The sequence below is a fragment of the Eucalyptus grandis genome, chromosome 3 (genome assembly GCF_016545825.1).
Source record: "Eucalyptus grandis isolate ANBG69807.140 chromosome 3, ASM1654582v1, whole genome shotgun sequence".
NCBI lineage: Eukaryota > Viridiplantae > Streptophyta > Magnoliopsida > Myrtales > Myrtaceae > Eucalyptus > Eucalyptus grandis.
The window spans coordinates 38,518,829-38,545,313 of record NC_052614.1 but is presented as its reverse complement, the minus strand read 5'-3'; the positions used below and the strand labels follow the sequence as shown (position 1 = coordinate 38,545,313).

At 36.7% G+C, this 26,485-nt stretch overlaps 2 protein-coding genes across 2 annotated transcripts; both read right to left on the bottom strand.

Annotated features, from left to right (window-relative positions):
- Window positions 1–394: 394 nt before the first annotated feature.
- On the bottom strand, window positions 395–11,330 carry LOC104437410 (WD repeat-containing protein 75). Its single transcript, XM_039310037.1, has 17 exons — window positions 11,023–11,330; window positions 10,723–10,908; window positions 9,376–9,555; window positions 8,331–8,739; window positions 7,740–7,858; window positions 7,569–7,646; window positions 6,546–6,686; window positions 5,704–5,748; window positions 5,392–5,558; window positions 5,036–5,114; window positions 4,882–4,961; window positions 4,310–4,439; window positions 4,111–4,120; window positions 3,163–3,285; window positions 2,812–2,972; window positions 1,206–1,395; window positions 395–989 (listed from the first exon to the last, which is right to left on the bottom strand). Exons 1-17 carry the CDS (start codon window positions 11,140–11,142, stop codon window positions 784–786), a joined length of 2,424 nt encoding a protein of 807 aa, XP_039165971.1. The 5' UTR covers window positions 11,143–11,330; the 3' UTR covers window positions 395–783.
- A 13,744-nt stretch (window positions 11,331–25,074) lies between these two features.
- Window positions 25,075–25,482, bottom strand: LOC104439628 (S-protein homolog 2-like). Its single transcript, XM_010052666.2, has one exon. It carries the CDS (start codon window positions 25,480–25,482, stop codon window positions 25,075–25,077), a length of 408 nt encoding a protein of 135 aa, XP_010050968.2.
- Between the last annotated feature and the right edge of the window lie 1,003 nt (window positions 25,483–26,485).

Sequence of the window (26,485 nt, the reverse complement as noted above, 5' to 3'; positions counted from 1 at the left end):
CCATTCGCCTTCATTATATGTGAATCAATAACTGTTCAAGCCTGATCATCCCTCATTGTATGCATGACCTCGTACGGTCTTGATCCTAACATTTCCTCTTCAACGCCGAGACACACCGAAAGAAAATCTCCAGAAACGTCCCAAAGCACATAATAGGACAGCTTATGGTACATTGTAACCATGATTTTAATGAAAATTGATCCGAAAGAGAACGTGATACCAACGAAATAAGAAAAAGCTGGATTGTCTTGTGCATATGCGAATTTTAAGGCGACTAGGTCTAAACCCTCAGTTAAATCAATACTCCAGCTCAGAAACACACCTTCATTTTCGTGTAAAGATCATCTTCTTTCACGAGTACTCCTTACAATGTTCATGTTATGAGACAGAGGCAGGCGTAAATATTTGGACCTTTAAAAGGAAAATAAATAACAATATACAGAAACACTAATGTAAAAGAAATTGTCAAAACATACTCTGCAGCCTGTCCAGAAAAACAAAATATGCCTTGATGGCCCTCCCTTGCTATCTCGGTTTTTTTTTCCACTGAGACAGCATACACCATGCACCGCTAATTCTAAGCATTACACCAATACGATACTCTGGCCAAAATTGCGAAATTTACATATCCAGGAAAAATTTGGCAGTTCAATAGTAACCTACTTGGAAGAAAACTTGGCTAACGCATCATGACAGCAGCCTATCACTCTCACCAACAATTAATCAGCACATGGCAGGTGAAATGAATAATTAACCTGTTCCTGAAAAAGGTTGGGCTTCTGATTACTCAACAACTGCAGTTCGCTTTTCCAAAAGTGATTCCAGGAATGCCGAACACAATTTGGTAAGAGGTGGAAGAGTTTGTGACGATCCACTGAATAAGGTAGCCCAAGGCTTCTCAGATGGAGCGATAATGATCTCAGCTGTCTGGTTTCTCTCATGGTTGAATTCCTGTAGCTCCCCATATATGGATGAGTACCCATGCTTCTCTGCAATAATCAAAGTCTCCAAATAAAGATCAACCACAAAAGAATAAACTACTACAATGGGATTCTAATTTGCTTAAAGGTACTAGCAGATTGTGTAAAACTCTGAATTGACCATGATCATTGATCACATCCTAGTGGAAAAAACACTTTTATCCACTGTAAATGTCCATGGATTCACTACAGCACCAAATCTCTACTGTAAGATCAGTTTTGTACCTGTTTCTTCAGAAACAAGGCCCTTCCGGTGAGCAACACCATGTTCAGTTGCTTCATCACTGTATGGATCAAAAAGGACATATTCATGATCACCATTTACAAATGCAAGCAACCCACGAGATGTTTTCCCTTGAGTAAAGTTCTCTCGTGATGGACTGCCTTGAAGAAATGCAAGAGCACCACCTTCAGCCTGCAATTAGCACAGATAACTTTTTTGATAAACTGGACAATGTAACTACTACTTTGTGCCACAGAAATTGTGTCCAAGGAAAATGCTTTGTTCCGCTGTGATGCAACAGGATTTGAAAATCCTACTAAGAAACAAGAGCACCATGCAGAGAAGTACTCCTGATTCATTTTAGTCACAAGATTCGGGGTGGATATTCCACTCAGCAATTAAATACTACCACATGATCCATCCTCTCATAAATTGTTGCACAAAGAACAGAAAATTCATTTTTTAACTTTTCATGCTTCATTTATGTGTGTTCCTTTATTTAGCTAAAAAGAGTAACCATTTAGACTAAAGGAGAAGTTGAGTGACCATCACAGGAGTGGCCACATATTTAACTACTTGTACACAGATGACCTCCTCAAAGGTAGAAATCAGCTTAAATTATCCAGGAAAAATAATGATTTTGCATACTGGGCTAAAACACCATGCTCACTATTTGGCATTTTTACTATACTGCAAACTAATATGTTGATCGGACTTGGGTGCCAAGACTAGGTCCAGGTGCATATCCAAGTGTTTGAATAGCCTTTTGAGAAAAGCTTAAACATGGGGACCAGCCTAAAAGGATCCAAGATAATGGAATCAGGTTCAGAGACATGTCATATAATCCATGTTTAAGCTTAATATACAATTGAGAAATGAAAAGGGATTGTCTCAAATTTCATTTATTTTCTAGACATAAACATGCTTCCTTCAGTTAATTTCTTCTATTCCTCAATAAAAACGATAGTTTCCGTTTCATATGCAACTATGAGACTGAACTTGATAGGAAGAGTAATATTTGGACTTTTTAGTTTTATTTGCATCTGCCAATGTCTATCAGTCATCACTTGATTACTGAAGCTTCAAAAGACCTGCTGAAGAGACCTGGCCCTTAAGGATAAATATGTTCGTTTGTTTTGGTGAGTAGCTTAATACACCCAAGTAGTCAGGGGAAAAAAGAAGACATTTGCATCAAGTATCTCTTCCTCCTCGACAGAGACTGATTCCTCTTCCTCCTCCTATAAGATGACACACAGATCAGTACCTTGACAACTATGGCCACCCTTGTCCACTTCCTGATGCTCCCAAAGAGCTCTTGCAAAGCTTCCATGCATCATTATAGATTACACAATAAGGATTGGTGGATCTTGTTACTACAAAGTCAACTCAAACAATAAAAACTTGACCCGATTTGAGATGGGGTTCGTTTTTGGCTATACATACATTTTCACAAATAAACTGCCCAAGACTAATTATTGTGGATCTTTCTTCAAAATAATTATGATAATAATTTCTATCTAACCGGAGGATAAATAGGAAAAGAGGAGGACAAGGTAATGGCATTGAATGCATAATTTTGAAAAGCAAAAGGACAAAGACAATATATACCTTTCTCACAGACCATACAGCCATGGGATCAGGTTTGTTAACATCAAAAGCAAGAATTGCTCCATCCCTCCCTCCCAGTGCCATTCCCTGAGATTCTGTAGCTAACTTAGGGAGGAGAGCAAGGACGGCAAAAGTCGAGGGATCGCCCAAGCAAGTGACAGCTGCAGAAAGAAAAGTTGAGTTAAGAATGCTCATGAACAGAGTATAGAAACCAAAGTATGTAAAAAGAACTCCGGCAAGTTAAGGACAAAAACTTAACTCTTGCAAGAACTTTTAAAGCAACCAGAGGGAAAGATAAGCATTTCAAATAGCCCTTGCAGTTTGGAGGAAAGAAACATTGCAAGATCTAACCTTCTATTTGGAGAGAGTATGACCATAATTTTGACAACTTGGACAGGCTCCAGACAGATAGCTGCGGCCTGGAACCTCTAGATGCTGATACAATGTAACCTGACTGCCCTAAAATGACAAGGTCTTGATTGGCTGCAAAATGACATATGAGAAACCAATCAGACTTCCACGGGTTAACTGAGAGAAGCTCAAAGTTCTAAATAGTAAAACACAATGGTTGCAACAGCTGCTTTTGGGACGGTTGAGATGGAACAGCCAATGTAAAAAGCTATGATAAGTTACCATCACCATTCCCCCATTAACAAGCCAAAGGTACAACCCAAACATTTTTTTTAAATTAAAAATAAGAGTTGGCCTGGAATTCAGGCCCTCTTGACCAGAGAATGACATTGTTAGCACAAAGTGATTCACCTGCCATTGTAATATTCTAAAAACACTTAACCTTGCCACCTATTGTCTGGCATGAAATTTTGATTCAATAGTCAAGTGAAAGGTCTGTGTCAATAGGAACTGATCACTCATGGTAAATGTAGGTGTTAAAGTGATCCAGCCTCAAGATCAAGAATAAGCCAACTAAATGCTTTTGCACAATCAAGACAATTGTCCATAACGGGATTGAAAAGGTGATCATTGTGACATTAAGGATGGTTCACAGTTGGTCACTATATTAAACCTGTCAGTTGACTATGCATGCCAAGATGCAAAAACACTAAATGGTTTCCTCAGGAGAACCTTCATTTTCAAATTCAAGGAGAGGCAGTCGGAGGTCAACTCCCCTACATTTCATATTGTGAAAGCCACCAGAGGCTTCAGGTGCATAGCAGAAAAGACCCGACCACAATTTTCCTTACTCCATTGGAATATCTTAAGATCCAATATAATGAGAGGAACTATTAATAGTCCCTAAACTAAAATGCATTACCAGGGGACAGCAATTTATTCAACTACCATCAATGGGCTATTCATCAACTATGCACCACATATAGTCAATATTCTCAAGCTATGCATGGCAAGTGGCAACTATACTTTCTCTTCGACAGACCAAGGAGGACTGTCAAACATGACCTTCCATACTTAACCAGCCCTGTCCCATAAACATATGCAAAACACATCCACTCTAATAAGACTACTAATAGTTTAAAATCACCGTGAAAGCATCTCCAATTATAGCCACAAGTATATTCCTATCCGGATCCCACAGTGTAATGACTGTTTCAGCTGCAACAGCAAGAACTGAACCATCGGTAGAAAACGTAGCTGCTGTCATTGGTCTTTTCCTGCAAGGTCAACAAAAGTCAATCAGTATGATAAGTTACAATTAACTGTACACTGTGTTCACCAGACATGACAAACAAAAGGCATGTATTGGTTTTGTTCATGCTTAACAGCATAAATGAGTCCCATGGCAATACTCGACAGTCACAGATAATACAATCGAGGACAACTGGCCGGACGGCTGGTCAAATCATAGACATCTCTGGCAATATATTAGCACCGACACTAAGACTGAGAACAATGGAAATGGCAGTGGAGATGCAACATAAATGGACTAGTGAAAATTCATGGCTCACAAGCAGATAGCCTGCCCAACGTTGTACCTATACACACTTGAGGTTCTATTCAGTTTGCAACTTTCTTACCATTGGTTAAGTAAACAACAGTAAAATAATCTGTAGGTGATGCATCTTAAGGAAAAGCAGAAGGGAAAGTCATCCATACTTGTATGAACCAACTGCATAGCACGTCCAGCCAGTATTCTGCACTTCCCCTTTTTGAATCTCGTTTCCACATACCCAAGTCTGAGATGTTGCAAAGGAACAATTAACATACCATGAAATACAGATCCAATGATTTGATTCAGTGATTATATTACCTTGAAGTCCCCACCAAAGGATGAAGTTACTGCCATTAACTGGGTAGGCCGGAAAGCAACAGCGGAGATATCGGAATCCCTAGAAGAAAAACTCAATAAGTTCACACTTGGTATTTTTCAAAGATAGTGGCATCTGTATTTTACCAAAAAGAAAAAGATAGTGGCATCTATGTGTTATCTACTTTGCCATACAAAGGTTAGAATTTTCCAGCATTAATTAACTTCTGAAGCTTATCGATTGCTTTTAGCACTAATGTCTAAGCAATACTTTTTCCTTTTGGGTTTGTGTGTGCGCATGTCAGGGTTTCAGGACATGCCTTGTTATTGGTTTGCTAGAGGGGAAAAAATTTACCAACCTGTGAGGTTCGTAAATCACAGTCAACAATCTGAAATGTTTATCCTGAGAATCTGATGTCCAAAACTTAAGACAAACAAGACCACCTATATCTTCTTCAGGAAGCCTAACTTCAACAGTACTCATAAAAGAACCATCAACTGAAAGAGCCAGCTGAGTCACAACAACCTGTAACCAGACCATCCAAGAACAGAAATTAAGTAGCTGAGCAGACAAGTGTAGCAATTATAGGAGGTAGAAAGGGATTGACATGAGACCCCATGTAGCCAAGCAGTAACACTTGAGAAACAGAAGAACAAATGAATTGCATTACCGTGATTTCATTGCCTGGCTGATGATTTCTCTCACATACTTGAACCTGCAAAAAGAAACTGGAATGCTTTAGTTTGCAGCTCATAGCACCCAGATATAGACAAACGAAATATAAGTCTTTTGTTCTCAGAAAAGTCATCTTGCCCACATAGATATGTACTTCACAAACAACATCATTTTCTAACAATATGACTTGCATTGGACGAGGAATACTTGCAGTTTACTATTTCTAGTTTCTTAAAACTGAAAACAGCCAAAAAGTCGAAAAACAAAATGTTGTTTTGATGCTGTCCAGTTGAAATTACATTAAGATATTTCAAGTTTCATAGGTTGTCCCCAGTGATATGACTAAGAGACTATTTTTAAAGCAGAAAAATGAATGAGGCAAACAACTCCAAGAAAAGTTCAGTGATAACACTGAGCTAAATACTTAAACGTGGCCTAAGTGCTTCATCTAAGATATATCTTTTGCAGTTACATATAAAGTAAAAGATCATATCTCTGGCGTAAATCTCATTGACTAGAAAGTAATCTTGAAGATGCCTAAGTTTTCAAATTCAGCCTCACTCCGACCACCATCCATTTCAAAGGAAAATTATCACATGGAAGACATCATTGTATCACAGCTTGTGGTGCCACAACATACATTAGAGGAAACTCAGTTAAGAAAAAAGAAATTGAATGGATCATCTATATTGAACCTGCCATGTATTCAGAAATTTAAAATTTGCTTACATTATGAAAAGATCAGACAATTGCTTATTCATACCTTAACCTGCCATATATTCTGAAATTTAAAAATTGCTTACATCACCAAAAGATCAGCCAACTGCTTATTCATACCTCAGATATTGCATGATCATCAAACAAGCTGTAGAACTGGATGCCATAATTTTCTGTATGTAGAGCAACTACCCCTGCTTTCTGATCAAAGATGCACCCACTGCATAAGCTGCTAACTGCTTCAGGAGGTGAAAAGGGGAGCTGTGAACCAGAACAAGAAGAGAATAACCAGTGTCAAGACAACAGGAGACTCAGTACCCTAAAATAACCTTTTTTTCAGAACATCATTGCTTTTTAACACCGAAAACATCCTCTTAATTTTTTGACTATGTTTTGAACAAAAAAATTTCATAATATTAACTCAAATAAATAAATAAATAAAAGCATTGAAATTTTTTTCAATGATTTTTGTATGGAATTCACACTTAAGCACCTTGCTACTTAGATTCTCCTCTAAAAAGAAAATAGCCTTTTTAAGGTCTCAGTGCTCCTTTTTGTATAAAATAAGCCATTGAACCTATATTGGCAACTACATACATCCTATTGAAATCATATATTAATTGACACAATAAAAGTAAATAATTCAGAAACTGATAGTGGAGTGCAATAAAATTCTTACATCACACATATTCACATCACAAAGAGATCTGTTAACACGCACGTGCGCGCGCGCGCCCACATATATATACGGACTCTGTGTGTACATGTGTATTCCTAAGGTATTGTGCATGAAGAGAGAATCTCCCACTATACATAGATCATTATCTTCTGCTACTGCATCAACTTCCACAACTAAAATGAACGTTTTATCCTTCTGAAACTGTAATGTCTTCATTAAAACCATCTTCCTAGTCCATACATTGGCTAAGTTTATAATCACTTTAATGGACACGAATAAAATATCTGTATATATGAATGTAATAGTTCTAGATGGTAGCTTGGCAAAATTAGATTAAAATCTTATCATTATCCACCTTTAACAAATATACTATAAACAGATTTAGATACACCAATTCCAATACAAACCACAAATTCACAGAAACCTGAATACATCAACTACAAGTAGACTTGCTTTAAACATACCTTGATTCCCGAAATAGACTTCAGCATTTCCATTGCAGGCATTTTAAGTAGATGAATTTGATTATCCGCACAAGAAATCTGAAAAACATTCAGTAATTGACTGCATCAGCTTTTCCAGCTCTTAAGAGGAATGCACAAATTTGAAGTACTGCAAACAATTTTTTTTCTCACAGAGGCAAGTGATGGGTCGGTAGAATCCACAAAATACAAAAGTGGTGATCCAATTCGCGGTAAAAATTTCTTTTTCCCGGTATCTATCTGCCATACAACAAGAACTCCTTCCCTACCTCCTGCAAGCCCCAAAAAAGAGTCACAACCAGGAAATTCTTGAAAGTTGAACATCAACACTTAACCTACCACAAACCCATGATATGGACTGAGAGAAAGCATGCTCTGGCAATCCCATACATGAAAACCTAAGGGCATTCGGACTTCAATAGGAAATTCAAAAATTCGTTATTACCAACCTAACAAAGTTAAATTTAATCTTGAGAATGAAACACATAATAAAATCACATCTAACCATGACTATATAAATGTCAACCTCTTAGAATTTACACAATCCATGAGTGACAACCTACTTATCAGCTTTACAAGACAAAATCAGCTTTTGCACAAAGATCGATCACAATGACTAGGTTGCACTAGTCTACCAGACAGCAACAGACAGCAACGAAACATTTTCAGTAAGTGACAGATATATTAACCTATACATTTCTGTACGAGCAAATTTGTTCTTACTTGACAGCCTCATTAACTTACCAGAATAAATGTAAGCTCCATCAGAAGAGAATACAAGGCAATTAACTTCATGAGGATGCCAATGCCATGTTGAACAATTATCAGCATCATCATTTCCCCTCACCCCAGGTTTGTCTTCATCAAAGTTTGTTGATCTTCCATTTGCTTGCCCGTCTCCCATGGAAAATGTCCTTTTACCAAATCCTCTCCAAATCAAAATTCTCCCAGTTACATCCCCAGCAGCCACAATTCTTTGGGTGGGGTGGAAGGCAAAAACGGTGAACTTTTTTGTATGATGAAGGTCTATTCTTTTAAGGACAACACGTTCCGACTCAATTTCGGGAACCTTCCATATGTGAAGTTTCTGCTTGTCAAGAATGCCAAAAAATTCTCCCGAGGAACTAATAGTTATATACTCTGGTTTCTTGGTCTGCACAGATAATGTGACATCAAAATACAGCTATAAGAACATTGTGATTGACAAGGACCTCTTATAATTAGTCGATAACTAAACACAAGGACCAACTCTCAGGAAATCTTAAGCATTGAATCAGTGCTCTACAAAGAAGAAATGGATACCTTATCAGTGAAAGAGACATCATTTAGACTCTAACGATCCCCTCACGTATAGTATATCCGAGTTTTGCACAGACTGGTGAAACAACCATCGTTTTAGTCTCTTAGCTCACCTCACCTCATCGAGGTCTTTTTTGTTTTGGCTTAGCCACCTCATATATAATATTGTCATGTTTCCTTAAAATCTATATGCCACCTAGATAAGGGAGAGATGGTATAGATTATATTGTAACAGACCTAGACAAAGGATCTAAATGAACCTAAGATGGATATCACTTTATTTCTTTCCCAAGAATAGTGCCTCATGATTGCAAAATTTCAAGGAGCACCATAAGAACTAACTAGCTATAATCTTTGTAAACTGGAGATAAATGTACCATAACAGTGTCCAAATCATATTACGAGACCAAATTAAGCAAAATCAACTATTTTGCAGGTACTAACATCATAAGGAAAAGAACAAAATAAGCACACTACATCTGTGTTGCACCTCTTTCAGTGTTACTCCTCCGGCAAGAGAAGATTTGGTTAAGTTACACTTTCGAACTTGGCCACGTAAGGCTTTTGGTTGTGTTTCCTGTGCTCTTATATTCTCAACTGATATATAGGCAAAAACATCTGACGCTTTTTCACTGCTCTCATTTTTCTGAGATAATAACGATGGAATCACCTGCATATAACAATCTTAGTAAGCATAAAATCCACAGGGTATTGCCAGAACACAACAGAAAGCAAAGCTTTACCGGGACAGTATGAATACCTTATCAAACATGATGACTAAGACATCAATAGAAAGCTTAAACTGCTACAAGTTTCCCTTTGATCTAGACAATGGTAAAATAATATACTCATAAAGTACTAAATGTGCCCACAAATAATTAAAAACAACAAATCCAAATGGTCAAACTGCCTGAAGATGCTAACTTTGCGACCTTGCCAAATACTAGAACCTGAACATTGTCAATGTCATTGTAGTCACACCCATCACATTATTGGCTCTTTGACGTGCGTATACGTTAGAAAGCATCCAGTAGTTCCAACCAAGCACGAGACCAGTAGTTATAGCATTGTCAGAAAACAAAAAAATTAGCTGTTATGAAATTGTTTCTAAATGCTTACACCTGACAGTGTATTAGCAACAGTTTTTTAATCAATTATAACAAGTCCAATTAACCAGCTTCACCACCAGAGACCAAACCTAATTGTATAAGTCAAAATTTTAAAAGAATCAATCAAGTGCGGCAGAAAATATTCAAGAGCGGATCAAAAAGAAAGAGGGAACAACAAGAACAACCCCAACTATGAGTGAAGATCAGAGCAATCATTTGATAAAAGTTTAAAAGCTCCAAAAACAGCAGTGGCTCAAATCCTTACAAAGACCAAAATTAAAGATTCTAAATGCAAAGTATCGCCTTGTTTAACTCTCAAGAATCTTTCAACAACTTAATTACACTTTCAAAAAAGTAAAATAGAAAGGATAACAATATTATAACTTAACATTTGCATCTTCTTCAAAGCTGATAACCTTTAAAAAAAAAAATCCAGGCTTAATTTATGGGGAAAATTAGCAAATTGAAAATCTGTGATACCAAGTGAACCCCTGCCATGGCTGTCTGTCTGCACCAATTAAGGCAAATTGTTGGATAATATACAATATCTGACAGAAACTCATCATTTGCCAATAGAATGCCATTTGAACATGCTCCAAAAAAGAAAATAATAATCAGGGGAGAAAAACATAAATGGTCCGTGCAACTCCAAAAGATCAGAACAGAAGGCCCACGCAAGAAACCCAATGCAACATCACTCCTTCAACTCGAGTGGAAGCCGAACATACCATGGAGAAAATGGGCAGTCGGACATCGACCGTCTTCATCAGCTCCGGCGTGGAAAAGTCCCAATACCGGATGGTCCCATCAAGCGAAGCAGTCCAACAGTAACACAGGATTCTACCGGCGGGGCTCGGGGCAGGCACCACTATGACGGACGTCACAAGCGCAACGTGACCCTCCAACGACCCCATCTACAGACCCAAGAAGACAGAATCCAAGAAAAGAAGGACAAAACTCGGTCACCCGGATCAAGAAAACAGGTCGCCAAGCACGTGAAGAAACAAGAACATCATCAAGAACGGGACCTGCAAGCCGGTGGAGGTGCTGAAGACGGAGACGGTGTTGCCCGTGCACACGAGGAGCCTCTTGGCATCGTTGGAGAAAGCAGGCGGCGAGGACACATAGCTCTTGCCTCCCCTGATCATGGTCCGAGCTGCAATGTACTCGGAACACCGCCAGACGACACGGAAGCCGGAGGATACTACCAGCCCCCGAAGCAAGATGATCAATCTACAGCTTCCAGTGAATGTCACAGAGAGAGAGAGAGAGAGAGAGAGAGATGGCGGAAGAAGGCAGAGGAGCTAAAACCCTGAACCCAGCTCAGGGAGAAAGAAGTATAGCCAAATTGCCCTAGCTGCGCGAGCTTGACGGTGGCTTAATTCGGTTTTGGCCCCCCAAATTTCGCGTCGTTCCCTTTTCCGACCCTTGGATGCGACGATTATTCCAATTAACCCCAGAAACAAGACGTCCTTGGCGAAAACGGGCCGGGTGAACCGGGTTTCCATATGGAAAATTGATCTGGCCCGAACATATCGGGCCTGGATTTCTAGGTGCGGATCGAGGAAAATACTTCGGCCCGATGTGTTCAATGCCATCGTATGTTCTTTTTGTACATGTAAATCTACTAGTTATGAAGAACGTAAAATAAATCAATTTAAAAGCAGATTCATAATATTGTTCCTTAATTATAAATTATTCAAAGAGAAGTCCTTTTACTTTTATCTTTTTTGTACAGTCGATCCAACTTTTCTGGTCAAGACGATTCCATCGAATGAACAAATCTGCTCAAATGAAGATAAAGTAGAATGGAAAGATAAAGACACGTGGTATTACAAAAGTAAACTGATGTTGGCCCTGCTTTGCTTAGAATAGATGAGCATTTGGACATTAGGTTCTTTTCACTGCTTCCTAACTTTTAATAAGAAAATCAATTTATTGGTTGACTTGCTAATCTTGGGATAAATGAGCGTTTGGACATTAGGTTCTTTTCACTGCTTCCTAAAAATTACTACATATTTTATTAGATGTTAGAAAATTGATAGTAAATTCTCTACATTAATTTTAATATTCAACATTATCCCTGTTTTCCATACCAAGGATAAAATAATAGGAAGTTTAAAATTGAATTCTTTTAATAATTTGGTATATTAATTTAATGAAATGAAGAAAAAATCCCTCCAGTTTAAATCAGAATATAATTAATAAGTTTTAGCTATTTTGAATTAGTGTGTTATGTTTCCTATTACTTAATGTTACTACTTTTCAAAATCTTTTTTTTTTTTGCATCTTGTCATTGTAATTTAATTATCATAAATTTCAAGTTGCCATATATAGCTTCAAGCATTTTCCATTTTTGTATGTATAACCTTACAATGTCTTTTGCATTTATGCACATATATAGGTCCCAACTCGTTCATATCGACAACATAAATGACAACAACACTTAAGACGTGTATGAATACCAATAAGTGCTATTAAAATACATGTATCAACAATTAAGGAATTGTTTACACGTGTTGTCATCTCATGGTACTTTGTTTGCCTCTATGCTTGCCACATGGCAAGACACCAAATACAATTTTGCCATGTGTCTCACATTTACCAAAAAGTATTGATTTTTTTATTTATAATTCTAAGTTTAATTAAAGTTAAATTATACGAAAGGGAAAAGGTAAGGTAATGTATTTTTAAGCAAAATTTATCAAACTAAAAATAGAATTCTTGAACGATGCAAATATGTATAAAAAAATCATGCTTTATTTAATTCAACCTAATATGCCTTAAAGAAAAAAACTGACATTCAACCGATTATTCAAATTTTTCCTGACCATTTTACTTATCAAAATCATGCCCAATCTTTCATTTCATATTAGGTATGTTGGTGGAATTGAAGATGGTAACGTTGATTCTAAGTTGGTGACATAAGAATAATTGGTTAAATGCATGAATGCGTTCCCTTACGATGCCATTGAAACATGGTACAAGCTGCCTATTGAGAAGAAGCTAAGGGTTGTGGAGATTATAAGTGATGTGTAAGTGATTGAGACGGTTGGATCTACATTAGGAAATGGAATGATTTTTTATGTTGTGAAGAAGATGCCAATGAAAGAGAGATTGATAGAGAAGAAAATAAGATAAGCCAAGGCTAAATGGCTTGCCAATTAGCACCTGACCAAGTTTAGGAGTAATCCTAGTTGGCCTACAACAAAGATGGAGGAGGACATGAAATTATGATATAGCATGAATGCTAGGCCTATCGTCAAATTAGATTAGGTCTAATTTAAGGGTTCAATAAAAGTTTTTTTTTAAAAGTGTTTTCAGGATTTCCAACCATTGAGACCCGAATTTTGGTTGATCATTCAAGTGTCCATTTTTTTGCAAAAATATAAAAAAAAATACAAAAAAGGTAAAAACAAAAATATAGTAATAAGAAAGATAACAAAAAATAAAATAAACAAGCTAGATTAAAAAATGAAATGAAATTCGAATAGGCCATTTATGCTTGGCCTGGTTCCTTTAGCAAAATTTTCAGCCCACTCGGCCTTATCCCTTGAATCGCCCTAATTTTTCTCTTATTTTTTGTTATTTATTTATTTATATTGTCCTAGCCCAACTCTTTTCCTTTGTTTCCTCCTCTCCTTCTCAGCCCATTTTGCTTCCTCCAAGCTTGGTCCCTTTGTCCTTCTCCTCCTTTGCATGCGTGCTTTGGTGAGGAAAGCGGTGATTGAGTGAGCAAAGAAGAGAGAACGGGAATGGCTGTGATCGAAGCTTGGTAACATGTGAGTGAGGTGAGCGAAGCCTAGAGCTTCTAGGAGTGAGCTAGCCAAATTGAATAGAGAGAGTAGAAAAATAGAAAGAAATTTATTTTACTGAGGGGGCCAGCAGGTTTAAGGAAAAAGAAATTAGAGAGGCTAAACCAGCGAAAGAGAGCATAGAGAAAGAGAGTGGGCTAAAGTGAGCCGACAGAAAGAGATTGAGGAAGAGAGTGAGCTATGCAAAGGAGGCTTGGCAGAGACGAGAGGGAGATAATGCTAAATGGACTTTGAGAAAGGGGACTTTGGGATTTTGGTTTTCATAGATTGGATTCTCTCTTCAATTTTTCTCAAAAGTCCACAGTAGTGCTTCCATGGTGATCTCTGTAAGTTTAAACCTGCAATCATGTTCACTAGTCGCCATTCCTTACCGCTAGCTCCATTTCTAGAAAAACACGACAGCCTGCTCTTTACTATTTAGCTTCGTGATTAAGATTTTTGAACCAACTAGGATCGAACATTGAAATTCTAGCCATAGCTATCGATTGCAATTCCTTCATAACTCACGAACAAGTAACGTGCTTCCCTTGTTCTTCTCTATTTGAATATGGTGCGAAACTGAGATGTAAAAATGTTGTTCATGTGTTGATAATCAAGAGATAGATTGTTTTTTGGAAGATTGCTAGTAATGTAAAGTTTTGTATACTGATTTTGAGCAATAGAACGCCTTTGATTTCATTGTTAGGTTCATTATTCAAAGTGCACATAACTTATTTGATAAAAAGCCTAATCAAGTGTTTGTTCCTTAGTTTGCTTGACCAGTAGATAAATAGATTTTAAATTGTTATTTATCACTTGATTCATGAACATTTGGAATTGATTCCGAGTTACATTCCGTTATTATTGAACTTGTTTTGAGGACATGTTCTTCTCATGTCGTTGTTCCATGTTTCATATATTCATGTGACGCTCAAACGGTGGTCACTGAAGAGGATGTGATTTAGAATCGTTCACTTGAGTTCTCTCATTGTGATATGCGTAGTTCTCAATTTCTTGACATTTTCTCTATTGCTAATTTTGCATTGGTAGTGATTGAGAATGGCAATCTATGGTATTGCGATGAGGGCTGAGATTGGTGATCGATGGTAGATGAAGGTGGTTTGGTGGCTGGAAAAAAGGTCGTCAATGGTGGTTGGGTGATGGTTTGAATTAATGGCAGTATGGGTGAAGCTTCGGCACATTTGGTGATGTAGGCTTGGGGAAGACGTTACTCCAAAATGTTTTTGAGGAAGAAGACGATTTGCTAGTGGTGTGCAACATGAATCGCTCGAACTGGGAACTAGCCAGATTGGATCGGACCAACTGATTTTAGGCGGTTTAGAGGGTCCCGATTCGATCCCAAGTTCCTATTTTTGGAATCGATGACCAACTAGTCTGGTTCCTGGTTTTAGGGTCGGAATTGGACCAATCGGACTGATCGGATCGAATTGATCATCTATAATATTTTTTTTTTTTAATTTCTAAACCAACCCTACCATCCCTACTAGTTTCCTTTTCCCAAATCTCAATTGGTAATTCTCACTTTCCCTTCTTTTCAAACTCTAATTCTCAATTTCCCTCTCATAACCCTAACCCCTCTTGCTTCCATGACACCTCACCTCATGCCTTGCTCTGATGCTTGGCTCTCTTCCTACTTCGCTCCACAAAAGATCTATGCATTTATGCTCTTCGGAGTGAGGTTTGCTTGATAAGTTTGACATAGGTGAGTTTCTCGGCTTTGCTTCCATTGGTTTTAGATCCCATCTTTCTTAGTGTTCATTTCAATGTAATCTCACTTGCTATAACTACTATAGTCTCGTTGGAGTTTGCTTGGTTGTTTTATGTCTAGACATGTCTATTGATGGGTTGTGTGAAGCTTATAGCAGTAAATCGCAACCTCCCACAGTTCTAGTCTCATCTCACCCCTCACTTCAATCAAGTTGCTTAAGCCTCAACGTTGATGCCTTTCCCTCTTGTGGCTTCGCATCTCACCTCACAAGACACCGATGCCTTTCCCTCTCGCGGCCTTGTCACCTGCCTTGCTCGACTCTAACGCCTTTCCTACTCTCATCGGCTAGATTTCGATTAGAATCTCGTTTTTTCGAGCAAGTTTGTGTTGGAGGAGTTGTAGTTTGCACTACTAAAGAGGCTCGTAAGATCTAATCATTGACTACTTGTGGATCAGCTCACGTGTTGCTATAGTGAGCTCCAATAGGTGCAAGCCCAAGAAGTGCCCCGTCATCAAAATCAGTACTTTTTCTCTTTCTCCACAAGTTGTGAAAATTGTCAATTAATTGATTGATTTTGGAAGCTAATGAAAATTATAGATGGTATTTCGATTCGAGGATTTTGATTGGAATCTCTCGTATGCTTTGACTAATTATCAATTGGTGAAAATCTTTAATATTTCTTTTTTGAGCGAGTTTATTGTTGGAGGAGTTGTAGTTTTGGACTATTCGTTCAGTCCTCTTTCATTAGTATTCTTTATTCGATTGTTTTAAGCATATGAAAATTCTATTTATAATCTGTCTATGGTCCATTTTGGAAGGAAAAAAGTATCATTTTGGCTACTAGAAATCTGCACTTGCTTGAGTTGCAACTTTTTATATATTTGATTTTTTAGTATTTGTTTTAGAAGGTATAGTTTAATGGTGAATATGGACATGACAGTAAGATATAATGTTGCAATTATATCTTTAGCATCCTTATTGTTGTAAATGAATATGATGGTTTGATGGTTCATTATAATGTTTTGTTTGATTCAGGCAATCTATTTATATGTCTATGGAAATGAATCAATCAAATGATGATATGAATCCTATGATGGACTCACTAGAACACGTAGATGAAGAAATTGAAAACCTCAAAGTGGCATCCAACACAAATAAGGTATCTAATACTTGTCCTCCTAGTTCAAGTAAATGAATATCAATAGTCTTGCTTCATTTTTGTAAAGGCTTGAGAATGGGAAAACTGAGGTGATTTGCAATTATTTTGGGGCCAAGTATATGTACTCTATTGATAATGGTATTTCTGCTATGTTGAAGTACTTGAAAATATGCAGCAAGTATCCTCGCAATATAGATAAAGAGCAAAAAAAAATTTTATTTCACATAGAGTACATGAGACGACAATGGAACATACTAGTACTGGTGATAGTGCAAATGTCTTATTGACATGGAAATTCGATCAAGATCGTTGTAGATAAATGCTTGTTCAAATGATCATAATACATAAACAACAATTTTCGATGGTTGAGCGCATTGGATTCTGTAATTTTATCAATAAGTTATAACCTCTCTTCCATCACACAATTTATAGTAGTTAGAGATTGCATGAAATTATATCTTTATGAGAAAACAAGTTTGAAGATTTACTTTTGCAAGCTTAAATCTAGGGTTCTACTCACGATTGATACATGGAGTTCTATCATGATTTAAATTATTTATGTCTCACTGCACATTTTATTGACGACGACTGTAAATTGCAAAAAAAAAAAATCATCAATTTTGTGGTAATACCTAGTCACAAGGGCAATGATATTAGGAAAATGGTTGAGAAATGCATCTATGAATGGGGAATAGAGAAAAAAAAAGTGTATACAATCATTGTGGATAATACTAATTCTAATGATGTTACCATTGGTTTTTTAAGAGAAAAATTCTCAAGAGATAAGTTATTGATCTTAGAAGGTGATGTTTTACACATGAAGCGGCTCATATTTTAAACTTGATTGTGAGGGATGTATTGGCCGAGGTATGTGATTCTATTATAAGTATTTGAAATGTGATTAAGTATGTGAGAAATTCTCCCATAATAACTAAAAATACTCCAAGGTTGAATTGAGAGTGCGGTGATTACTTATAAGGGTTCAGTTTGTCTTGATATCACAACAAGGTGAAACTCTACTTACCTTATGTTGGACACTATCTTAAAATTCGAAAAAACTTTTGAAATAATGGAAGAAGATTATCATTCTTTCTTAATTGAGCTTGACTATGACACTCTTCAACATGAATATTGGGAATATGCAAAAAAAAAAAAAAAAAAATTCAGTATTTTTGAAGAAGTTTTATGATGCCACCAATAAGATATCTGAGACTCTGTATATCACTATAAATGATTATTTTAATGAGATAGTTACTTTACATAAGACTTTGAAACAATCGAAGAAGATTTCGGATCTTAGTTTGAAAGTTATGGATGCATAGATGAAGGAGAAGTTCAACAAATATTATGGGAGTTTTGAAAAAATGAATATGATAGTGTTAATCGCGGTAATATTGGATCCAATAAGAAAGATGAGCTATGTGTAGTATTGTTATAGACTACTCTATGATAGTGCGAAAGTTGATTAAATGCATGATAAGGTGAGGATTTTTCTGTGACAATTGTTTTATTTTTATGAGAAATCTTATCTTACTTCTTGTGATAAAAATTTGGGTAGTCAACTTTGGATTAATATTGATAGTAGTTGGGATTCTAATAGTTATGAGAAGGGTAAGAAAGATGATCTTCATTTGGCTGAGGATTTTAATTCGGACAATGCATTTGATATTTTTCTTTATGAGGAGAAAAAAGTATCCGCAAATAAGATATATGAAATCGATAAGTATCTTAAAGCCAAATACGAAGAAAGTTGTGATCTTGATTTATTGATGTGGTGGAAAATTACTGACCAAAAGTTTAAAATTTTTTCATTGATAGCTCGAGATATTTTATATATTCCTGTAACAACTATTGCTTCGGAATTGACTTTTAGTACATCCGATCATGTGTTTGATGGCTTTCAAAGTTTTTTAATTCATACAGTAGTGGAAGTTTTGATTTGCACTCAATATTGATTAAGATGGGTTATCATGCCAATTAATGTTGAAGAGTGCATTGAGAATACGGAAATATTTGAATGGGATAAGTTAGTAATGTATTTTTTCATCTTATAATTCTTTCGTATATCTAATAAGTGAATAATTTATTTAATGTTTTGTTTTTGTTAGATATGAATGACATTCACTTGGAGCTTACCGGTAAATAGAGTTTGCAAGTTCAAGTGGAAGAAATATATGTAGTGAGATTTTTCATTAATTATTTGAGTTTAATTAAAAGTAACTCTAGTTTAAAACTAATGTTGAGTTATCATATAGATTATTACAGGACTATTAGCAAGTTTCCCCGTGGCTTTTGGGCTCTCGGCTTTGATCATATTTTGTTTACTTGATCAAATAATCAATTCCCTTCGAGACATGCAACATTGAGTGATTCGATGAGATGTGTGGAGTTTGATAGTTTAATATTGAATTTTTTTCTCTTGTGCTAATCGTGGAATTTGATTTTTTTTTTTTTTTGGCTCCTCAGAGAGTTTGTTCTAGGTTAGTTATGACCCATAATGGATGGTATTGAATAATAACTGAATTGTGTGTTGAACTTTTGTTGACTTGGGATTTTTTTTTTCTTTTTCAGCCTTTTCTAAAATATTTGTACTCATGAGATTGAAATTGAGTGTGTGAAGTATGTTTGGATTGGACCGGGAACCGATTAGGACCGGGAACCAATCATCCCCATGATCGAAATTTCATGGGTAGGGATGCCAACCGAACCAAAATTGAAACCGAACTAGATTGAAATTTCATGCATTTTAGGTTGGATTCAGTTGACCGAGTTGAATCGAAATTATTAACAAAAATTGAACACCCAACTTAAAATTTCTCTTCTTTCCCGCCTTTATTCAGTTCAGTTCAATAAACAAGACAAATAAAAGGGAACCAAAAAATTGATCGAACTGAATCAAGTTTTCAATTTGGTTCTTATTTGATTTTGGTTGAATTCAGTTTGGTTCAAATTTCTTGAAAACCTAAACATAATCAAACATGTGACCCCACTATTATAGGGGATGAGAAATTAGAAAAATATATAAAAAAATATAATAATAAAAAGGTAATTAAAAGAAACAAAAGAAAAAAAAAAAGATTATAATGGAAGGTGGGTCTAAGGCTGTGGGCTTAGGGCCGGGCCATGCGCATGAGTAAGCTGCATAGGGCTAGGCCAATAATAAAAAATATATACGGGTTAAAGGCTTTGTGAATCTGGTGGGCCGGTTGAATTTAAATAGAAGATGGGCTTGGGATAACTTTTGAGAGATATGTGGCTTGTTGTTGTTCTAGCCAAGTTGCGCTTAACTTAAATATAATTAGGCTTAAATTATTCTAGTAGTCCAAACCCATTAGAGTCAAGATGCAGGCTATACTCGGACTTAGCCCTAAAATCAATTCGGGTCAGACCGTTGAGTCGGATTAGGTCTCCTGACCTAATTGGAGTCCCATTTTTGCATAACAAAGAATTATAAAATTCATAAAAAAATAAAAAATTCATAAAAAATTTAGAAAATTCAAAAGAAGCTAGAAAAAAAATTCAGAAAAATCATAAATATGCAAAAAAAGCTAGAAAAATGAGAATTCACTTGGCTTAGATCTTTTAATAAACATTTTAGATTTAGACAAAATGAAACCCAAAATTGAATATGCACTTGAAGCTTTACAATAGGGGTTATTTTGCATTACATACTTTTTTTTAGAGACGATGCTTAGGTCACTGCTTGTGCACTTCAATTTGATTACACTGGCTTGTGTAGTTTTAATTCATTGGATGTTATTTTCTTTTCTAGAATGGTTATGGTGAATCTTAAAAGTTTCAAGAGGATACATTGGCATTTTGGTTAGCACGTAATCAAGTTCAGGTACCAAAATTGCGCTAGTTCTAGAACTAGTGTAATCAAGTCCCCGTTTTCAAGATCTCTAGTTGTGCAGAAAGTGAGATATTTCTTGTATGTCTCACTTGGTTTTTAGCCGATCTCAATAGGTTAGTGGTGATTCTTTATATATAATTTGCGTACAATTAATTGAATGAAAATTGAATGCCCAATGCCACATGAGCTATGGACTTGGGAGTTAAGTAGTACCAACACTGACACGTGACACAACACGACACATCGACATGCCATTCCTAAAAAAATAGAGAATTCCAATATGTTGGACATGTTGTATATTAGATGTTTTCATTTTTTTGATCATTTTAATCAAACTAATTTGATTCAAATTCACAAATAAATAAATAAGAGTCTAGAATGAATTTACACTAAAAACATTAATCCATCATTTGTTAATATCATTCATTATTTTAATTTGGCAAATTCAACTACATTCCATCCTATAAATGCAAAAAAAAAAAGCAATCGACATTTCACCATAAAATAAGAACTCTTTTCCTCTTTATTATTTATATTAATATTTTTACATATTTAAATTTTAACCCCTTATTTATTGAAATTTTTCAAACTTGACTCCACGCATATTGGAATAATATGCAATGGCATGTCGGAATTCCAAACTTGTGTGTTAGAGTATGTCGGGAGATTTGAATTTGTCACAAGGCTGTCCTCATTAATCAACCTGCATTCAAGGTCTTCATCCTAGCGGACGTCCTCGCCGTCTCTACTTCCCTAACGGTCATATTTATCTTGATCTCAGCGATGCTCAGTGACGAGACATTCTTGAAGAGGGCCATCGTGTACAGCAAGAAGCCACTCTACCTCGCCCTCGGGGGGACCATGGTGGCCTACATGACAGGGCTGAACAGACGTTAAGTGGTTGGCAATTGCCGTGTGTATCATTGGATCGAGTGTCTCTTTCCTGATCAAGTATTTCCAGGTCAAGTGCTTCGCTTCGACTCCTGTGTTTCTTCATCGGTGCCTCAGCAAGAAGAGATCTAAGAAGCAGATGGTGATCGTGCCACCGCGCTTCAGTCATAATGAGAAGGTTGGCAATGACTCTGAGTCCTTTGATGATGTGGTCAAGCGGAACGAAGCACCTCGTGTTCAGCTGAGGCAACGACAAGCGCATACTGTCTTGCAGATCAAAATGAATGTGTCTGTATATTTTTTTTGGGTGGGTGGGTGTGTTCGTATGTATAGTTTAAGCTCCAAGCACCTACTGTGTTCCCATTTCCGTTGATTTTAGGTGTCCTTGACTTGTTTCATTTTTACCAAACTCAAAACCCACGTGCTTGCGAAATCGTTTTAGTTATGAACAGCGTACTCAAAATCTTTACTTTCTAAGTGAAAGTTGAAACAATTTTCATGGACCTAGAAGATTTGAGACTTCAGATTAAGTTGTCTTCAACAAGTATTAGCCAGTTCAGAAGAAACTGTCAGTGTGCTGCATCGACAGATTCTACTCTGCGTCTCTGTGGACTGTTCGTTCATGTTCGAATGCTTGCAGATGTTTAAGTAATTCCCTGCATGGAGTTCTTCCTTTTTTTCACATCACAAGAATGGTTCTGATGGTGCTCACGGATCCTCAATTATCTGCTACGACCATCAATCTGAGTTCGCCGGAATCATTGATTTCTGTTTGTTATATTCAGGCTGTCCTAAAAATATTTAAGGTACCGTTTTTCGCTTTTCCATCTCCTCAAACTTAACACATGCCCCTTTGGTGCTCGAGCATGTACCTCAACCTCATTTCTCTGAGCCTAATTCTGTTTACCACGGCATTTTTAGAGGCTCATAAACAAAATTCTGTCGTCTCTATTCAATCGTACTGAACTGGAAGACGTACTCTCTCTCTCTCTCTCTCTCTCTCTCTCTCTCTCTCTCTCCCATCTGTTGCTTATGATCAGAAGGATCAGTAGATGAAAATATGTTAATTTGTCCGTGCAGAAGAACTTTGTAGCATGACCACTCGTTCGAGGCAATTTAGTATAGAGTTGTCTGGGTCATCATAATTCATGCATGCAGGTAGTCTGAAGTTCAAGAAGTTTTGCAGTCCATACGTAAGTGGCCTGGGTGTCACAAGAGTCAGAATTCATTAAGTAACACTAAAATGTCATGCCGTAGTTTTAAACTTTTTATTCAGCATAAATGTCAAAGAAGGCCCTAAAATAGGACAGTTCAAAAGAGTTTTTAGAGCGGACTATGTCTCAAATATGTCCCTAAAGAGTCTAGCTTCAAAGAGTCTCTAGAGTGCACCTTGTCTCAAAAAAAAAAAAAATCCAAAGTAAGCATCTTAGTCTCAAACATACCCTTACCTCAGCAGCTTGCCTAATATTCGACTGGCATGCACGTGCATCTCACATACCACTTTCCAAGTCACACTAGTGAGGATATTTCGTCCAAGGACACTTTTTTTTTTTTTAACTTTTCTTTTCTTCACTTTCTCTTTTTCTCTCTTTTTTTCTTCTTCCTTTTGCACCCGTGCCGAGCCACTTTCAATGCATGATGTTGCTCAGCATCACGAAATCACGGGTAAGTCTCTGTTCCCGATTCACCTAAGACCGCTCATCCATCGAGTGTTTGCTCAACGATGCCAATCACCATTCAACCTCTCCTCATTCATGGCCATGCCCGCATATCTCCAAGCTCTTAGCCATGGTGATGGGCTTGAGCTTTGAGCTCTTGATTATGGCAGCTAGATCTCCGAGCTGGTGGCCATGGCCTCTCTCTCTCTCTTCTCACTTGTGATCATGGCTGTGGTTTAATATTTAATTACACTAATACTTCCCTCACGCTTAGTTTAGTTTTTTTGCCCCACATGTCGTGATTCCACTTAAACTCTATCTATTATAATCTCACCACCAACAAGCTCTTCAGACATTCCATCAATATATTTCTTGAGCTAAGTGTATTTTTATGACCTCTATAGTCCACAAGCTTATTTAGGCATCTATCAATGACTTTTAAGGATCAAGTGTACTGTCATGGCCTAATCTGAGCCACTACCTTTTTAATGTATTGGCTTAAAAATTAAGTCTGGTATCAAGAAATTTGTACTTGTTAAACATATAAAATGTAATTAAGAGACCCAATAAATTATCAAGTATACACAGAAACAAATTCGCTTATGGATAAGAACTTTCCACCCAAGTGGCCAACTGGCTCCGCTGGCTTCTATGTCATGCCGGGCAAGATTTGTCGTGTAAAGGTCATAGTTTAGTTTACTCCGTGCATCCTTAGAAGCTACTAATCACTTTCCTGCCGGTGCATCTTTCCTAAGTCATTAAAGAGGTTACCGTTCATCCTAAATCTATATATTCTTTTTAAATCTTTCTAATTCAGGGATTAATGGGGAAGTTACCAAAAAAGTTCTAAATCTATTGCAATTATGCCTATTCGGTCCTAAAGTTATTTTTTTGGTAAATTGAATCTTAAAATTTTGTAATTATATCAATTCAACCCATCTAGTCGAATTTGGTAAGCTAGCGCTGATGTGGAAGTTTGCCAGCATCGACCATAATTTTATAATCATATTTTATTTTTTTGAATGATTATTTTTTATTTTTTATTTTTTTCTTTCTTCCTCCTCCTTCGGGTGACTGGCCAAAGGGGAGGGCCGATCACCGAACTATGGCGATAGGCTAGTGGTGAGCTTGCCTTGCTGTCCTTGGGCAAGAGCGAGCTCAACCTCGCAAGTGAGCTCAATAGCCATTGGCAAAGGTCGAGTTTGCCGATCCACTAAAGAGGCTTACCCTTGCTGATCGTTGGCATCAATCGTTTGAGAAGTTTTCCTTTGTTGAGAGGAATGAAATGGGACCCAACACAGATGGTGAACCTACGAGTACATGAAGGCAGAAAATGCAATCAATGAGGGTTGTTGTCAATTAGAGAAAATGTTCTTGACTTTGACCACTAAATGATAAATTCTGTTGAATCGTTGATTAATGTGCATTCAATTCAATCATCAGTGTTTTCAGGAGCAACGTGTCGTTGCTGCATGCCAAGATTTTCAGGTACTGCCAAGTTATATAAACTACCTATTTGACCGGCGAGACTGCGTAAATTTTTCGTGTATAACTGAAATTATATAGAATAATTCTACATTTCCAAGTAATCAAACAGTAATTCATGAAGAAATAGAAACTCTTGGTATTTAATTGAAATCCAACTGTGAACTGAGATAGATGATTATTTGCATCATTAACCAAAATCCAACTTGCGAAATATCAATTTAGCCTATTTATTTGACTAAATCTTCATGCCTTGGCTCTAGATGATCAGTGTCACTCCAATTTGCAACTAAGGTGAAAAGTTTCACAAATAAATTATATGCATTATTTGTTGACAATGCATACAATTTTGAAATTGCATGCTAACCCGTACTTTGAATTAGTGTATGTAGAAAAAGATCCGGGGAGATAAATAATGGAGACAGATGTAAATTTATTCAAATAGCATCTTCTTTTCAACACAGGAACATAGTTTAGAAAATTTCTCTTTCCAAATTTAGCTTCCTAGTTTTACCAGGCATACAGCTTTTCATATTGCTGTGTCTTTTCGTTAAAAGAGTAGGCTCCGTCCGGCCTTACGCTCCACCAGCACTTGAGCCAACATCGAACCCTATCCCTCAGCGAATCATAAACCGTGAAATCTTCTTTTTCACCGTTCCACTTGATGGTGCACCAGAAGATCGTGCGGATCAGACTGTCACCGAATGGCCACGTAGTGTAGTTCCCATTGGAAAGGTAGTGCACACCGACGTCGTCGTCTTTGGATCTGCAATGCACCATCAGAGTAACTTCGCCCAGATCGTTTTGGACTCGAACGACTTTCTTTGTTGCGGAAACATTTCCTTTCGGAATCACAAGCACGAGCACGATGAGTAGCGGTATCAGCTTCAGAAGGTTTGAGGCTGAGAAGTTCTCCATCGTTGGGAGGAATGAAATGGGACACAGCACAGATTGGGATGCTTTCTTTTGGAGTAAGGTGTTGTTCATGGTGAACCTAAGGGTACATAAAGGCAGAAAATGCAGTCAATAAAAGTCGTTGTCAAATGTGCTTGACTTTGACCACTAAATGATAAATTCTGTTGAACCCGTGATTAATGTGCATTCAATCATCAGTGTTTTCAGGAGCAAGTGTGTCGTTGCTGCATGCCATGATTTTCATGTACTGCCAAGTTATTTAACTAGCTATTTGACCCGTGCGACTATGCGTTAACTTGTCGTGTATAACTGAAATTTGATAGAATTGGTCCACATTTTTAAGTAACCAAACAGTAATTGACAAGGAAATAGAAACTCTTTGTATTTAATTGAATCCAACATAACACTTCATTGATTGAATTGCGTAACATAGCGGTTCATTGGGTCATTGTAAATAATTAATTTAACTCATCATGTAAATTTTTTCTAATCATTTCACTAATATTTTGGATATGCAAATTTAGAATATTTAATGTTTCATGATTACATATTATCGAGTGATATAACATTAATGGATGGACATTATTCTTGATAAAGTGACATTATTAATTTTTTTTTGTTAATCCCATGGAAATATGCTTTAAAAAATAATCTGAGTTCATTTACTACCGCTATCTTAATTGGGCCAACAATTCCACTCATGGACATATTTATCAGTAAATCATAATCTTTTAGAATTATGGTGGCTACATATACAATTGATTTTCAAGAGCTTTTAATAGTTTCAATTGCATGTCCACATTCAAAAATCCCTTTAGATGACTTTACATATTTTACATTAGAGTATATTATTTGCAAAATGTTCAAGAATGCTCTTTAGAGGATTTGAAGAAGATGTATATGTAAATTACACTGGAATTATAAATGACAGGTACAATAAAATGGTGACTTTGATATAGAGGGACAGAAAGTGCCTTAACACATTTTATATAGTCGTAAGTCCAAT